Below are 18,535 nucleotides of genomic sequence, written 5' to 3' on the forward strand. Positions count from 1 at the left end.
AGTCAGTGCTACGCTGCCATTGTTCTCGGCAATGCAAGTCCTGTTCTCCCAAAATGATCTGCCGCCAAGAACGATGATTTTTTAATGCTGTATGAAGATCATTTCAACAGAGGAGCGAGCACTTTCCTCATTCATTGGGTGATCAGGAGCCTCTTTATGAGGAGAGATTATCATGAAACAAGCACTTTTAACAATGCTCGTTCACGATTATCTTGCAGTATAAATGCCCCTTAATTTCTAAGTGATCCTTTTGGTTTCTGGGAAATAAACCGCTATAGCATTTTTCTCATACAGGGTTGCTAGCCATCCAGAAATACCAGGACAGTACATAAAAATAAAGCACTTTTTTTGCCCTGTCCGTAAAAAAAAATGAAGGCATCCATGATTTTTTTTGAAGCTGATGAAACTTGTACAAACTATTTTGACTGTTATTATCATTGTTTTACAGTTTACAGTGAATGCAGCTCATGTTTTCATATCAGAATTATGGGCTGTGGATACATATCACTTATAATCATAATGAGTTATTATTGTTTACCAATGTGCCCCCAAAAAATATTGTTACCCCGTAATTTTGTGTCCAGAAAAAATAAAAAGGCAATTTGGCATCCTGCTCTCATAGAGAACACAGGAGCGCTCGGTCAAGCTGTACGTTCCTCTGTATGGGGGACTAAGAGATAGCTGTCAGAAGGTCCAACATCTACCTATTCTGTATCTGGAGCTTATGCTCCATAAAAAAATTGTGATAGAACTTTCATAAATGTAGCATTTTATGGACCCTCTTATTCTCCCATACAACTCCGACTTCAGAGGTAGCATGCTTTATTCAATGTCCTAAGACTGTCCTATTCTACCTTGGAAGCATTGCGTCTAGAGGGTCATAATAAGTGTCTATTGTTTTATATTATAGAGCTAAAGGTTCTTATAATGTCCATGTTCTATAGTGGAAAACCAGACAATTAAGGTGGGACTACCTGAATACACCATGTGTATGAGGGCATCCTTACTCTGATGCTTTCATTCATGATGAACATGGACAACAGGCAAACAGCGTGCTGTGTACACAAATGTCTGAAACAATAGTTGATGGCTGAATAACCATTTACGTAGGTCTGCACAAGTAGAAGTATTTCCAATACATGTAAAAAATGCTTGTGTAGAGAAGGAATTTGTTTTGCTATTTTTTATGTTTAATTCCTTTTTTTTCCATCTCCAAGATGAAAGCCTCTACAGATAATTAGTCTGACTCTGTGCACATCAAGATAGAGGCATGCGATGCTCACACTGAACATGTGCATGTGATAGAATTGATAAACCAATTTGCTGTCACCAAAACTGATGGTTGTGCATGATCTAATCACAAATCACAAGCTCCATCGTTTATATCACTCTGGTAATATAAAAATCTCAGAGTCCAATCTTTGCACAGCAGAGCGATGAAGACAGAAAAGCAAACAAGATAGATGAGCTGCACATTAAAGACTTAATTACACTTGTTCTATTCAAATGTTGTGCTAACAAATTGCCGTTCCTTGTTTCTCCCTACATTTTTCATTGTGAGAAGCCTTTGAGCAACTTCAAAATCTACACAATGCATTATTTCGATCTTTTCGGGTTCTAATTGACAGTGCTTGCTTCGGTAAAAATCATAGCCTAATCACAAGTTAATCTTTTTTTTTAACATATTTTCTTTTTTACGAGTAATTGACTTAATGTTTTTTTTTTCATATAATCCACAAAATTTTCAACATTTTGTGATATTTAGTCCTGTAAAAATAGGCATCAGATTCCCAGCATATTCAGCTGTCATTTTATTTTAACCTAAGGGTTGTAGATAATTTCCATTTTGCATTCATTTCAGGCTGTTTAGAAAACCTATTAATTTGTGATAACAATAAAACCCTGTTGAAACCAAACACAATTTACGGCTTTGAACTTCCTCTCCTTTCTTTTATGCTTTGGCCATCATTATGCTCCACGCTTAAATGGTGCAGACATTTCTGATCGTTGACTTGTGGCTCTTTCTGCCATCTGTGCGTTTGTACTGCACCTGTAGGCCCTTTGTAGGATTAACGGCCCCCTCCCTCCATAAATATATACAGCGAAAGGGGGTGAGGGAGAAAGTGCTTCAGAAGTCTGTGAACTAACAGGATTAGGATTTCAAAACTTCATCCGTGTGGAATTTGGGGATTGTAGGAAAAAAATTCAGATAAGAAATTTCTGCAGCTTGTGGAATGAAGTAAGACGAGTAGTGTACTATTAAGGCCGTGCCACCTGCATGGAATCATTATATAGTATCTTAATAGAGACTTTTCATGTCTGACTGATTAAAAGGAAAGACGCAGAGAGTGCGTGTGCTCATGGCCTGTACTTTACAATGAATTATAACCATACATTCACCTTTAGGGATTTTTATTTCTCACTTAAATGCATATATATGGGGCTAAAAACATTTTTGCCATTGGGTTCCATTAAAAAGTTGCATCTTTTGGCTTTCACAGGCTTTTTGTTTCAAATTTGATGTGCTCTGTGGTCATAAATCAGCTGAGGAGCTCAGAAAACGGCAGGTAAAAGAGTTATAAAGTCCCCGTCAGGTCGTCAAAGAGGGATGACTGATGGACTCTCATTCATCTCATTCTACAGCCAGCGATACGCAGCGCAGTGGCTATAATAGGGAAGCCATGCAAATAGGTAAAGCGTAACCGTCGTTTAAATTTTTACTGCATAAACCAACAGTACACACGAAAATAAGCAACTGTGTAATATATCTTATCAGAGAAATCTGCTTCTTTCTCTGCCAGAATTGATCAGTCATTATCAAAATTCTCAATTCTGAGGTAAAATCTGTATTCAGTGCAGACAGATTGTCCCATTACTGAGATAGGAGATGGCAGATACTGCTGATAAGGGTCTGTGGAGGAGGGAGGAGCTCTGACTCTACCCCTCCCCATCTACATAGACCCTTATCAGCAGTATCTGCCATCTCCTATCTCAGTAATGGGACAATCTGTCTGCACTGAATACAGATTTTACCTCAGAATTGAGAATTTTGATAATGGCTGATCAATTCTGACAGAGAAAGAAGCAGATTTCTCTGATAAGATATATTGCCCAGTTTCTTATCTTCATGTGTACTATTGATTTTTTAAATAAAAATTAAAATGATGGTTACTCTTTAAGGGAAGCACAAATTTTAAAAATGATTTTGATCCCCGATACCATGCATTTAAAGAGAACCTGAGAGCAGGATTCTGTATGCCAAACTAATATCGTCTATGCTAAGTCACTACAATGGTGAATAAATCCATAAATTCGCTTTAGCAATTCGTGTTTCTATTTCAGACAAATCTTTTCTCCAATTTTTATGTTAAAAATCAGCAAGTGCAGAGGGCAAGCCTGCACTTGCAGCTCTCCGACATCTCTCCCTCTTTCCCCACAGCCTCCTGTTGCTGATGGACAGGTGACTCTTCTCTCAGTGCTCTGCTCTCCTGCCTGAGATCTCGCGCATGCATTCCCAGGGACAGCGTACGTGCAAATCCACATTCCGGGTCTCACAATATATTCAGGACCTTTCTGCCCCGGAAATGACACCGCCTGCGTGCAACCTTGGCTGGGTGTTATGATCCTAGTGGCTGAGGATCACAAAACGGACTAGCTAAGTTTATGAACATAGACACGAGCTCTAGGGAGGTGGTAACTGGACTGACCGCAAACCTGATCCTAACCAACACACTAAAGGTAGCCGGTGAACGTGCCTAAAATCCTGGACGTCTCGACGCAGCCTGAGAAACTATCTACTCCTGGAGGGAAAGTAAGACCTCACTTGCCTCAAGAGAAATACCCCAAAGATATAGGAAGCCCCCAACAAATAATAACGGTGAGGTTAGGGGAAAACACAAACGTAGAAATGAAAACAGATACAGCAAATGAGGCCCGCTAATACTAGATAGCAGAAGACAGATAGGGAACTGTGCGGTCAGTAAAAAACCCTATGCAAAATATCCACGCTGAGAATACAAGAACCCCCACACCAACTAACGGTGTGAGGGGAGAAACTCAGCCCCCTAGAGCTACCAGCAAGCAAGGAAATCACATATTAGCAAGCTGGACAAGAAACAAAAATAAACCAAGAAACATATGACCACTGATGGTCAAAAAATGAACCAAGCAAAACTTAGCTTCTCTTGAAGAGACTGATAACGAAGGACTGCAGGAGAGCTCCAAAATAGCACTGAAGACATTGACAGCAGGCAACAACTGAGAGTCCAGGTGAACTAAATAGGAAACCAGCTAACAGATAACGAGACAGCTGATCAAGCCTCAGACCTGCAGAAAGACAAAAAGAGCCACCAGAGGGAGCCCAAAGACAGCACTCACACAGTACCAGTTGTGACCACAAGAGGGAGCCCAAAAACAGAGTTCACAACAGCTGGGTGAGCGGGTCATTGGGAGAAGAATAACCTGTCAGTCAGTGACAGGAGGCCAGCAGCGGGCAAGAAGAGAGCTGTAAGTGCAGCTTCAAGCCTCAGCACTTTCTGCTCATTACCATAAAAAAGACGTCTGAGAAATGGAATAAGGAGTGCGAAAAGTACTTCATGGATTTAGTCACAGTGAATTAACATAGAAGATATGGATTAGAAATACAAAAACCTGCTCACGAGTTTCCTTTAAGAAAAAAATATGTCCGCGAAGCTGGACAAACCCTTTAAGACTGAATCTTCATGCGCTAATGGACATACGTTAAACAAGTAAGTGATAGTAAATGGCGTTATGTGATTTTTTTTATAGGTTTCACTTATTTTATAAGGCATCGATTGTCAGAAGGAAGATGTCCCTTTCCATCCTATGTAAGATGCTCGTAAACACATCCTTTAGTGCACGTACTGACTTCATCCAGGCTATCAACTCATAGTCTTCTTGTGTAACATGATTAAAGGAAAATATCGTTTGTGGAAAATCTATCTGCTAAAACACACAGGGCTGTTGTGCCTTTTACATGAGATTTGTTTGAGGGCATGATCAAAGGAGCTGATATTGCCTTGTCTAAAGGCATCTTCCACTTGATTCCATGCCTACTAAATATACAGTAATGTTGCAATCGCCATGGAAACATCAGGTCCTCATGCATACAAAGCAGTTTGTACAAAAACTACCAGTGTTTTTACATAGCAATCAATCAGGTAATTTCTTTCATTTTCAAACTTTTGCTGTAGAGATAAAAACTGAAATCTTATTGGTCGCTAGGGACAACACTTTATGTTAGAATTAGACCACATATTTTCCTTACTATTTCATGTTGTACACTTTCTGGCCTTCTAAACAAAAAGTGACAGAAATATCTATTGTAACATAGGAGATCAATGAGAAGCCCCACTAGGCCAATTTGATGATTTAACATTTTTGTTTTCATATATACCGTATATACAGTATTTTAGAGTGCTGAACTCCCGCATGAGCCGCACACAGAGCGGTATAAGCTCCATAGTAGGTCTGTGGGCTACCGCTTTCATCACAGTACTGTGTATGGACCAACAGACTTATATTGAGCCCACCCACCTCTGTGTGCATGGCTCATGCGGGATCTACGGACTTCAGAGCAGTATTTTCACTGATCGTGTGGGGTCTCAGATCCTAGACCCGATCAATCAGCAGCACATAGAATCTCCTAGAGTGTATAAAAAGTATTAGAAATGATAGTTACTTTTTAACCCCTTAGAGTCCACCAATACTGACCTGAGATATAAGGGAACAGCATCCCCCGACGGGAGAAAATGCAATAGCAGGTCAGCTGTACACTAGAGCTGACAACCCACTGCATCCGCCACGATCGGCACCGACCATGGCCGTTTAATCCCTTAGATGCTGCTGCCAATAGTGGGTACGGCATCTAGTTGGTTAACGGAGTGTAGTGATCCCTCTTTAACCCCACTGGCACCCAGAGATCATAATGGTGTGGGTCTGATGGTCCCCGTGGCAATTCACAGCCAAGTAATGGCCTTAGAGTCCGCTGGCTTTAGTAGTCTTTTCAGAAAGCAGCAACATTAAGGTGGCAAAAATTAACATTTTTTTTCAGGTCATGCCACTTTGTATTAATTCCTGAAAAGCACCAGGAGGGTTAATAAGCTACCTGACAGCAGTTTGCAATATGCTGAGGGGGGTTGTTTTTAAAATGGTATCACTTTGGGGGATTTTCCCAATATATAAGTCCCCTAAAGTCTCTTCAAAACTGGAAAAGGTCCCAGAAAAAAATAATTTTGCAAAATTCTTTGAAGAAAATGAAAAATTTCTGATACATTTTTAAACTTTCTAACAAAATGAAAGAACAGTTTTCAAAGGTAAATGTTATTTATGAACTATTTTGTGTGGTGTGCTGTTTATTAAAGGGATAGCCATTTAAATTTAAAAAAATTGATAATTTTTTGAAAAACTTTGTTAAATTTCTGATATTTTTTATAAATATGGTAAATGCAAAAAATGTATCATGAAAAAAAGTCTCAAAATTACTGGGATATGTTGAAACATATAAAGTGACACATGTCAGATTTGAAAAATCAGACCTGGTCACTAAGGGGTTTAAACAAAACTCTAAGAAAAATGAATATAATAGAGCAGGACTTTGGCGTGAAATTCAAAGACTTGCCTCAAGTATTGCACTTAGTATACCACAGTGCATCAGTCATTCCTAGATTTCTCCTTTCAAACTAGGCCTTGTGGCCCTACAACATTAAGGGGTTGTCCACTACTCTACAACCCCAGCTTTAATCAATTCAGGACCCCAAGTCACATCAATCTCTAGGAACAGCGGCGACAACTTTACTGGAATGCCGCTGCTGCTGGAGGTGAGTATATACTGTTTATATTTTAATTAGGGTCTTGACTCAATTAAGCTGGGGTTGTGCAATAGAGGACATCCTCTTTAAAGCTGCACATATCATGCAGCCTAGTGTGGCTAAAATGTGGCATGCAACCCTAGCTTTATTCATTCATGTATATGGAAACAAGTAGGCAGATACCTTCTTCAGAGAAACGAGGGCATGAACTCTAGCTACCAACCCTTGCCGCATGACTTAGGATAAGAAAGCAAACAAGAAACTCCATTTTCAGACATGTGCTTCGGGGTGTTGCCCCTCATCAGTGCAAAGCAGGAGAGCTGGTTTGCCTGATTGGAGAGGCTTCTGACAGTGTATCTAGAAGGCAACGTTTCGACTTGCGGAGAGTGCCAAGTTGGCTTTGGCAGACTTATTGGCCATGGAATATATGATCTCAAACACAACAGCATTCTACATATCACCAAAAGGAACAAAATAAATAAGGCATTTATTCTGGGACCCCATAGGCTCCATAGCATGGGTGTATAACAGTGGGTACTGCTAACTGAGCAATGATGTAGTCGCACCACACAAGACATGTGACATTATAAGTGATGGGCCCAGTTATAGTTTTTTTTCATTGTTAATCTTTCTTCGCTCAGGAACCTGAAGATACAGCTCTGTATATTATCAGAAATATTGAAACATGGCCTATATCAACTGCCTTAAGGAAAAAGAATGTTTCAATGTGTAAAAAAATGTTTTGGCTTTCCCATAGTAATTGAGAAGCATATCGGATGTGATGGATTTTACCTGATTTCTACATAAGTATGGACATAGAGTCCTTCTTTCTGGCAAATTACATCCCAGAAGCAGAGGTGCCGTTGTGAGGCTCTCTCTTGCTATCTGCACGTACAGTCATGAGAACTCATTAAGCAGGCTTCCCCTCTCCATCCTTTTCCATTTAGTATGCTGTATTAGTGCCGTTGACAGCGGGAAGGGAATTCATTTCTGGTTTGTGCATTCAGCATTAGGCATCACTACTTGTCTATCCTTAGTTCGTAAAGTAAAAACGGAGAGAGAGGGATTTTCAGGCAATTCTATTATTATAACTTATATGGGAAAAAGTACAAGGGGGCTGTAATGTAATAACAGCCCAAATCAGTGAGACTGTTTAATGCTCTTACTCGAGAATTAGGGGTTTATTTCACCAGAGCCCTTCTGGATGGTATACTAATACACGCACTCACTACTTGCTGCAAAATATAACCGTAGAAGGTCTTTTCCATTCCTACATGCCTGGCACTTTCTGTGCTTCGGATATAACATTTGAGACATTCCATGGAAAATTGAAGTAGCGGAGAGTAATCAGAAGGACGAAAATATTTAGTGAATGTCAGGAAAAGAGATTATATAGGAGGTAAGCTTCGGCTAGTGTTCATCAATATGCAATGTTAGTACCTAGTGAGGGACATTTTATACAAAAAAAAATACAGTAACATTTTCCAAAATGGATCAAAAAACTATTGGGAGAATAAAATCAAAGGACACTCGAAATTACTATTAATAAATAATAATTATATTTTATTGCAACAACACATTCCACAGCACTTTACCTTTCTGAATTCCTAGAATGTACTGTTTACATCTTTAAATGGAACCTGTCATGTTAAAAATGGTACCTGATCTGCAGGCGGGATGTTATAGAGCAGGAGGAGCTGATCGCACTGATGGACATCATTGTGGGACGTTTCAGTTATGCTTCCATTTTATTCATTGAAATTCTTAGTGTTTGTGTGCAGATGCGTCAAGTAGGCAGTCCTATCACTATATATGTAAAGAAAAAAGCTGAACCGCACAGCCGCATCACCTAGAGCTGACCACAGTCCGTCAGTGGTGTGAGAGGAGAGCCTGACATCAAGGCGGAGGTGCTCGCATAGAAAACAGTATACAACAAGTGAAAAAATAGAAAAATGCGGCAGCACTCACCAGCCTTAGTGTGGTCTAAGGCTACGTTCACATTTGCGGTGTGCGCCGCAGCGTCGCCGCCGCAACGCACAGCGCAAATGTGAACACATGCACAACGCAGCTTTTTGCGCCGCATGCGTCCTTTTTTTCATTGATTTTGGACGCAGCAAAAATGCAACTTGCTGCGTCCTCCGCGACCCGACGCGGGCGCCGCAGGGACGCATGCGGCGCAAAAAGCAAGTGCACCGCATGTCCATGCGCCCCCATGTTAAATATAGGGGCGCATGATGCATGCGGCGCCGCTGCGGCGCCCGCCGCTGCGGCGGGCGCCGCTAATGTGAACGTAGCCTAAGTCCTTTATTAAGACAAATAAAACATCACCATTTTCTTCATGGCTCGGGGTAGTGTGAAAAAAGAAGAGGTGAGCAGGGATCGACGACGGCCGTTTCGTGCCAACAGTAGCGCTTCCACGGGTCCTATCACTATGCATGTACAGATCCCTGTCAATCACTGAGTAGGACCGCCCACTGGACTCATAAGCATACAAACACCAGGGATTTCAACAAATAAAATACACGTTATGCTGAATTCTTTCCAACAAACCTATCCACTGATCAGACGGCATGTACAACAAAAATAAAAAAATGACCAGTACTTACAGAATAAGGGTGGTTTCACACTTGCGTTTTTGTCTGCAGCGTTTTTTGAACAAAAAACGCATGCGTTTTTTTCCCTATATTTAACATTGAAAACGCATGCGTTTTTTTGTACGCGTTTGGTCGCGTTTTCAATCGCATGCGTTTTTTTACTGCATGCGTTCATTTTCAGAAATGCTACTTGTAGTATTTTTGAGAGGCGTTTTTTTGCCGCAAAAAAACGCATGCGTTTTTTTGCGGCAAAAAAATGCATTGCTGTCTATGTAAACGCATGCGTTTTTAAGCACATGCGTTTGTTTGCATTAAAAACGCAGCGTTTTTATAGAAAAAAAAAACAGAAAACACACTGAAAAGTCACCCACCACCATCAAGGTGATAAAGGGATCCAAACCCTAACCCTACCCCTAACCTCACCCCTAACCGTTTAATGAACATTTTCTGACAGTCATAGTGCCACGTATTTCAGTGCCACGTATTTCAGTGCCACAATATTTCAGTGCCATGTATTTCAGTGCCACGATATTTCAGTGCCACGTATTTAAGTGTCACGTCTTTCAGTGCCACGTATTTAAGTGCCACATACTATGAATACTATAACTACGTGGTTATATGTGGCACTGAAATATCATGGCACGTAAATACGTGGCACTTAAATGCGTGGCACTGAAATACGTGGCACTGAAATATTGTGGCATTTACGTGAAATACGTGGCACTTAAATACGTGGCACTTATATACGTGGCACTTAAATACGTGGCACTTATATACATGGCAATTAAATATGTGGCACTTAAATACGTGGCACTTAAATACGTGGCACTTATATACGTGGCAATTAAATACGTGGCACTTAAATACGTGGCACTTATATACGTTGCAATTAAATACGTGGCACTTAAATACGTGGCACTTAAATACGTGGCACTTATATACGTATATACGTATATAAACGTATTTCAGTGCCACGTATTTCAGTGCCACGAATTTCAGGTTAGGGTTAGGGGTAGGGTTAGGGGTAGGGTTAGGGGTAGGGTTAGGGGTGGGGTTAGGGTTAGGGTTTGGGGTAAGGTTAGGGTTAGGGTTTTTTGGTTTTTTTCTTGTTTTCTTGTGTTTTTCTATAAAAACGCATGCGTCTAAAAAACACATGCGTTTTACCGCGTTTACATGCGTTTTTTCACACATGCGTTTTTTAAAAAAACGCATGCAGATAAAAACGAAAGTGTGAAACCAGACTAACACAAGTGTGAACAAGTGCAAGCCGCCACAACTATTCAATATAACCAAGGAAACACAGCTGCACTCTGAAATTATATAATCTGCAAACACTGAATTTATGAAATTAGATCTGCATTACTGCTGTAGAAACTATGTAAAAAACGAAGGTACTAAGACCACAAATTAGCCAATTTCTGAGAGCCCATCAGCCATGTCAAGGTGTGCCTCTTTGATGGGACCCCAACCTAATATGCCTCTCATGTGCTGAAGCCTACAAATTTCAGGACAGGCAGAATCCAACTATAATTAAAAACATCCCAGGCTGATGGGAGGAGTGCTGTCAGACAGGAGTATGCTACAAAATAAAAAAAGCTGACCAGCACCTCCAAACAGAATGATACAAGTATGAACAAGTGTAAGCCGTCATGCACAACAGGACAGATTGCCTTTAAGGAAAATATTCACATTCCTTATTATGTAAAAACATGTCACTGTCCAAGCATAATTAGTGACACCTTAGACCCTAAAACACTATTTAGATGCAAATTCCACTTAAAATAAATACTCTTGTTTAAAGATATTTTAGCCACTAGGTGGTGCTGTTTTTTTACAGAGCAATTAAAGGGAACCTGACTCAAAATCACAGGTGTGGACAAGGCCTTAAAGGGAACTAGTCACCAGAAAATGCTGTTAACCTGCAAATAGTGTAATTAACTTGCCCGATGGCTTCACAAAGCCAAACGTTGCGAAGATAAAATGAACTTTACTCCCCCTGACAGTGTTTGGATTTCAGTCACAGGAGCAGCGCCGGTGACAATCCAGTCACCGTTTTGTGTATATAGAAAGGGGGCTGTAACCACACCCCCCGGCCGACAATCTGACTGATACAGGGGTCCACCAGGTTTCTGTTACGTGAACGTTTTATGCAGAATGCGACACTTTTCTTCTGGAAAGCAGAAACCCCTAACAATCTGAGGCACTACATCACGCATTGGTGCATTAGTTCTTAGAAATGTCTTAGTGTGCCTCAGTACTAGCTGCACCTACGGCTATTTTACTGGCTCTAAACCTATAAAGTTAGTGATGCAATGTATAGCAGCACATTGAGAAATCTGCAGTAATTTATAGGATTGGGGACTATTAGATACATCACTCTTAAAGCACCTGAAGTCATGCACACCAGAAGGATTACTTATTCATTTTTTCCCCTCACAGGAGACAGATTCTCACTTTTTCTATTTCTCTCTGCTAAGAAAGTACATTTAAGCTCTGATTTCTGGTTCCAGCTGGCATGGAGCCCACCCATCAGGCAGCAGGGAGTAATTCAGAGCTGCCTTTAATGGCCTGACACGTATATAGACTTGTATACATTTATTTAAACGCCTGCCTCTTTTGTGGCGCTGAGTCAAGATGCGGCAGTTATGACAAATCTACTTGGCATGACTGCACGGATCATAATACTGCAGTGATCCGCCATGATGCCCTGCTCAAAGGTCCCTTACATCAATAATCCTCCTCTTCCTACAAGTGCATTTGATCAGCATTTCCACTTTTTGCTGATAAGTTTTTTCTCTCCTGTCACTGTGGGTGTTTTATATGACTCTGTTGGCTACATTCTGTTACATAATAATACAGATCTGTCAGTTATAAATGGCAAGCTCATTTCAGGATGAAAGCGAAAGCCAAATTACATTAATATGTAGATGAGAAGTGAAACAGTCTATATACCCATTGTAGAGCCACATGATGGCCAGGTCCGATGGGCCCCAGTGCAAAATTTGGCCTTTGGCCCCCACCTGCATGTTGGTCAGATATCTGGGCCCCTGGGAGTTACAGATCCCACAAAGACATATGTGTTTGCCCCCAATGTAATAGTGTCCCCCGTCCTGGCCCCTTCTTGTAATAATCTCCCCCATCCTGGGCCCATGCTATAACATTCTGCACCATCCTGGGCTCCTTCTTGGTATAATGTCCCCCTCGCACATGGGCCTGGTTGCCGTCATGCCCTCTGTGACCGCGATCGTATACAGCGGGATAATTGTATACACCTATGTAAACAGCAGGTCAACAAGAAAAAGATGAATGTTACATTTAGGAAGGGGCTTTCATCATTATATTCTTTGCATGATACGTCTGTCACGTGTCTAATAGGAAATGGGGTGCCATGACCCAGAACCACTAGCTCATTCCTTCTGAATGTTTGTGTTCTACTGCTGGTAAAAAAAACAGGGGTTAATGCTCCCTCGGGAACATGCTACACACACAGAACATAGTATACTTCCTTCCAAAATCTACAGATGGTGGTAGCAGAAGGAAGCCTCAATACATCTCTGCCAAACATGATTGCTAGAACAGATCCGATTTCCCTGACAGTCTGCATCCCTTTTTCTCCGAACTGATCACCCATGCAAATTTCTTGGATGTGGTACGGATCAATTAAGGAGATCCTTAAATGAGAATACGGTATTTGGCCCATTTAATTGCATTTGATCACACATTAAACATCTGGTCACAGTGGGAAGTGATTAATAGGAGGCTGCGGCTAGGAAAAAGTATGTGGTTTATGAAAATATAAAGCTGATGGATTTTACTGTCCAAGATGGTCGACACTTCTGCATTCAAGTTATTGGTCATAGCTGGTTAAAATACAGGTGCAAGCCAAGCTGATCATATGGGACAGGCCTATTATCCCCAACCTTGTTTATAAGAGGAACATGCCTGTTAGTCGTAATCGACTTTTTAGAAGAGGGGCATGCCTATTAAGTGCGCATTCAGCTCCGGTTAGTGAAATTGTTTGCAGATAGTCTTGCGCTCTTCGTTTTAGGCCTCACTAGTTCCTGAACAGGCACTTCATGTGGTTTCGTGATTGTTTTCACAGCATGTGGAGGGAAGGAGCATAAATTCTCCACAAATTCCAACCAGGGGAAGAGACACACCTATGGGAAAGCATTTTCCCCTTGACTTGCTGTCAAGCACTGTACATCAGGTCAGAAGGCATGGTCTGCTTCGCTTTGCTGACAAGTACTAGGAATCCATGTAGTAGTCCTGTCTATTAATACATCTTTTTGCTGCCAGAAAGATTGTCCATTAACCATTCAACACACACAGCACAGCGAGCAAATGGTTTCATTTGAGTCAATTGGAAACAGCTGCCCTAAATATCATTTCATCGAAGAAGTCAAGTGTGATGAAACATTGTAATAAACGAGTCAGTGCCAGAAATCTAGTGGCCGACTAGACTGTCAATGTTACATAGCAAATCATTATTGGTAGAAATGAATGTCCACGTGGACAAACAGATGTGGCTGCGATATTCCCACTTCATGCCATTCAGCAAGTACTTCCACTGGGGCAGATCTGACTTGTGGTGTGAGGTCAGCCTGTCATCATCTCTGCATGGTATTGTACTGTCCTTATTTATGACTTTCACACATGCTCACAAGCCCCACTGAAGCCAGCCTTAACTCCTCTTAGGCATTTCAGCCATAATATTCCAATTTGCCATTGACTTTCTGTACAGTCAATGACACATAATTAGCTGCTAAGAAACGCTGCCTTACCTTGTGGTTTTTACCATTCCGGAACATCATCCAATCCTCGCCATTGGTGCTGACTTCCAGCTTGTATGATTTCACATAGTAGGAAAGTCCTGTATTTTTCGACACAGCACCTTGGGTTGCCACTGCTTTCAGCAAAGTCAAGAAGCGAAGATCAATCTGTAAATACATTAGTGATAACAATGAATTTGTCTGTTTTTGGGTTGAACAGTCTTCTAGCAGTTTGACACTTTAATCTCAGTTGAGACACATCTGGGTTCTTTAGAAACTAAACACAGAGGGCACCATCAAACATAATAGTTCATGTGTTCAACCCACAGCATGTCAAAATACATACTAGTGCAAAAAAAGGAGCAAAGAGACATGAATATCAGCAGGGATCAACATGTAAAGTCACAAATTGTATTAATGTCCATTAACCATTCAACACATAATTTAAAAACATTAAAAACCACAAAAATATAAACATTACACCCAAAGAAAGGGGTTTTATTAGGCTTCCCTTTGGTGTATCTAACATCATATTTATTTATATTGGGTACTAATCATATGTTGTCTGGGATTAAGGTAACAACCTCCTCCCCAGTGTAACTGTATTTCTTGGAGGCAATGTTCACTGGTATGTTATATTGAGCACTTACTCTATAATGACCTAGGAAATGAGATTGGGAGGTTTCAGGCAGTGGACCGGGCTCATGCCCATTTCTTTGGGTGTAATGTTTGTATTTTTGTGGTTATAAATGTTTTTAAATTATGTGTTGTGTAGTTAATAAAATTTATGACTTTACATGTTAATCCCTGCTGATATGCATGTCTCTTTGCTCCTTTTTTTGCACATCTGGGTTCTTTGTTAGGCCTCTTTTACACTTCCATCTTTTCGCTCCTGTCGAAATCTGTCGATTTTTGAAAACAAAGGATCCTGCAAATCTTTTTGCAGGATCCTGTTTTTTCCCATAGACTTGTATTAGGCTGCTTTCACACTAGCGTCGGTACGGGGCCGTTGCGCTGCGTCGGCCTGACGTACCGACGCATACTGTGAAGAAAATGCCCGACGTGGGCAGCGGAAGCAGTCTTAAGATGCTTCCGCTGCTTCATTGTAAGCCCCCTGAGGAAGGAAGTTCCACTTCCGAAACGCGCGTTGGGGAGGGCGGGAGAGTGTGTGTATCCCTGCGCCATCAGGTATGTGATTGGAGATACTGCCACTGTGCATTATGGCCTTTGTTTATTTATGGCCTTTGTTTACTGATGTCTGTAATTTAGTGATGTCTCCCAGGGTGTCCACATGCTCTTTCGCCGCTGTTTAGTAGTGGTAAGATCTGTCACTTTTAAGCCATGCTTCTGCCATTCGATCTTTTGTTAATTACTAATAAATATCTTTGAAATATACTTTTGTATTACTTGGACTTCATTACACTGAATAGTGTTTGTGGTGTTTTTTCATTGTAAGGTACGGGGAGGAAGGAGCGGAGTTTCGGACGCGCATGCGCGGTCGAAAATAGCGGTCCCGACGCACAAAAAAACGTTACATGTAACGTTTTTTTGTGGCGGCGGTCCGCCAAAACACGTCACAACCGTTGCGACGGTTGCGACGTGTGGCACTGCGTCACAATGCGTTGGTAATGTTAGTCTATGGGGAAAAAACGCATCCTGCAGACAACTTTGCAGGATGTGTTTTTTCTCCACAACGATGCACTGCGACGTGCAGTGCACGACACCAGTGTGAAAGTAGCCTTAGCGACGGATTGTGACGGATGGCCATCCGTTTCATCCGCCGTGCACTGGATCCGTCGGAAAATTGTTGTCCCTCGGGCAGAAAAAACGTTCAGAGGAACATTTTTTCTAAACGTCGGAAAATCGCTCAGCGTCGGGTCCTGCGCTGCCCATCGTCAGCTATAATGGAAGCCTATGGGCGCAGGAACAGTTGCTGACCATCAAAAACAGGAATCCAGTGACGTATCCCGTTTTTCTATTCTGAGCATGCCTTCAGGGGAAAAATTCTCTCTCCAGAATTTTATACATTCAGGCGGTGCCCCTTTCGACACATCTGTCAAAACAAAGGATGCGCTACACATATTTTTCACTATTTTCAGCACATCCATCGCTACGTCACATCAACGCATTATGACGGCCGCCTGCCAATGGAAGTGTGAAAGAAGCCTTACGAGACATATTCCTTCTGGCTATGTTCACTGATTATTGTGCAGAAATGTAAGATGTAACACGGCCACATCCTCTATCAGTGTGTGAGTGACTCCGCACAAGGTGTATCAGTATTGCACAATCAAGCTCAATTATTAAGCTATACGGTACCTTTTTTACCATCTAGCTGTGACATGTATATGAAGCATATGAAGTACATATATACATTCATTTTTTACGCACAGTGTAAGAAATGTATCTATTCAGTGAGCAACATACAATTATAAGTGACAAGTCAATTATTTTAGCTCTTCTCCAAATTTACTGTTTTTAGCAGTACCCGGATGTTAAGGACATTTTGTACTTATTACAGGGCAATGACCCATTACAGCAACAGATAAACCGGATATTTTCGTAGTTTAATTAATACAACCTATTTCATGAAAAAGAAAAGGGGTCAATATTTCTTTATGTATAGAAAGAAGAAGTCTCGCACTCAACTTAAGTATATTTGCAGATTTTATTTGGTGCTGATGTAGCACTGGGGAAACGTTTCAGCCTCAAATAGGCTTTCGTCAGTCACGTATTGTGTCTTTTTTTGCCGTATAGACACCTATAATTGTATGTATACCGGTCATGCGTGGTGCACTAAGCCATTGCCTGGTGAGAGCATACAGAGATAATGGAAACAGAACTGCTGAGAAGATTATGTAGCTCTCTGATAGGCTGGCCCGGGTAGAGGGAGACATGTGCCGGAGGTGACCGGCTAAAGGATCCGTAGGCTGTGGAGATGCCGTTGTAGAGACCTGATCCTAGCAGACGCGGTATCCGCCCAGACAAGCGGCGGATACCGCGTCTGCTAGGATCAGGTCTCTACAACGGCATCTCCACAGCCTACGGATCCTTTAGCCGGTCACCTCCGGCATATGTCTCCCTCTACCCGGGCCAGCCTATCAGAGAGCTACATAATCTTCTCAGCAGTTCTGTTTCCATTATCTCTGTATGCTCTCACCAGGCAATGGCTTAGTGCACCACGCATGACCGGTATACATACAATTATAGGTGTCTATACGGCAAAAAAAGACACAATACGTGACTGACGAAAGCCTATTTGAGGCTGAAACGTTTCCCCAGTGCTACATCAGCACCAAATAAAATCTGCAAATATACTTAAGTTGAGTGCTAGACTTCTTCTTTCTATCTATAAAAGGATTTGGGTACCTAGTCTCTGCACCTATTATAGCAGTGCACACGGTGTTTTCTCTACAATATTTCTTTATGTAGCACATAATTATTGAGCAATAAAAACAACCTTACAAAAATATGGTTATATTATTAGAAAAATGCACAAAGATGATGAAACCAAACTAGGCACCTGCTCTGTTCATATCTGGTTTCATACAGCAGAGAATCTGAAGAACCCAAAGACATGTTACTTGTATGCTCTTAATGGTCACCATTTCTAAAGGCAATTACCCCAAGTCATACAGTGCCAGGAGTCGCTAACACCTTTCATCCCTCTTTCTCCTCTACAACATCCCTCTTTCTCCTCTACAGTAAGACATGTTAAGGGATTATCTGGAGTTGACACCTGCCAGCTAAGCTACTTTCTCCGTGAAAATAGCTATCAAATGACCATATTGACCATATTTATACTACTGCTGTCCTAGAGAGGCCCCAACATGCTAAACATGACTGATAAATGATGAAAAATCGTGCAGGACAGCTTTCCCCTCCAGCATCCAAATCCAGACACTGCTTCTTGCAATCTTATGGTGGGAGTGATCCCTATAAGAAGAAGGCACTTGGTAACTAACTTTTCTAAAGTTAATTAAAGCTCTTTCAGCAGCAGAAACTGAGAGGCGAGAATCAGACTGTGCAGTCCTGACAATTTTCTTAGAAAAAAAATGTTAATGCAGTAACTGTCCAAGACACTTTGCATTTTGCTTGGTGGCTTCTTTTTCCTGCCAGATTACTAATGTGGAATAAATTATCCTAGTATCTGGCAGAGGGACATAGCCCTGCTGAGGCAATGACCTTCCCCTTGGAACTATAGGTGGGACTATGAAATGTCTGAACATTGCTCGATCTTCAGAGCGTGGAGGTGGAGAGGTTGGCCGATAGGTCTAGGCATTATGCTGTTGGCTCTTTCAGCATTAACAGGGTTAAAGCACTGTCACAATGAGAATAC

At 41.4% G+C, this 18,535-nt stretch overlaps 1 protein-coding gene across 2 annotated transcripts in view; it reads right to left on the minus strand.

Annotated features, from left to right (window-relative positions):
* Positions 1-18,535, minus strand: part of NRP2 (neuropilin 2) — a 153,395-nt gene that overhangs the window by 68,975 nt on the left and 65,885 nt on the right. For both annotated transcript variants that reach the window (XM_077275760.1, XM_077275761.1), the window contains exon 7: positions 14,209-14,364. In XM_077275760.1, coding sequence (XP_077131875.1) covers positions 14,209-14,364 — 156 coding nt within the window. The remainder of the gene's footprint in view (positions 1-14,208; positions 14,365-18,535) is intronic.

Source organism: Ranitomeya variabilis, chromosome 7 (genome assembly GCF_051348905.1).
Source record: "Ranitomeya variabilis isolate aRanVar5 chromosome 7, aRanVar5.hap1, whole genome shotgun sequence".
In the NCBI taxonomy this organism is placed as follows: Eukaryota; Metazoa; Chordata; class Amphibia; order Anura; family Dendrobatidae; genus Ranitomeya; species Ranitomeya variabilis.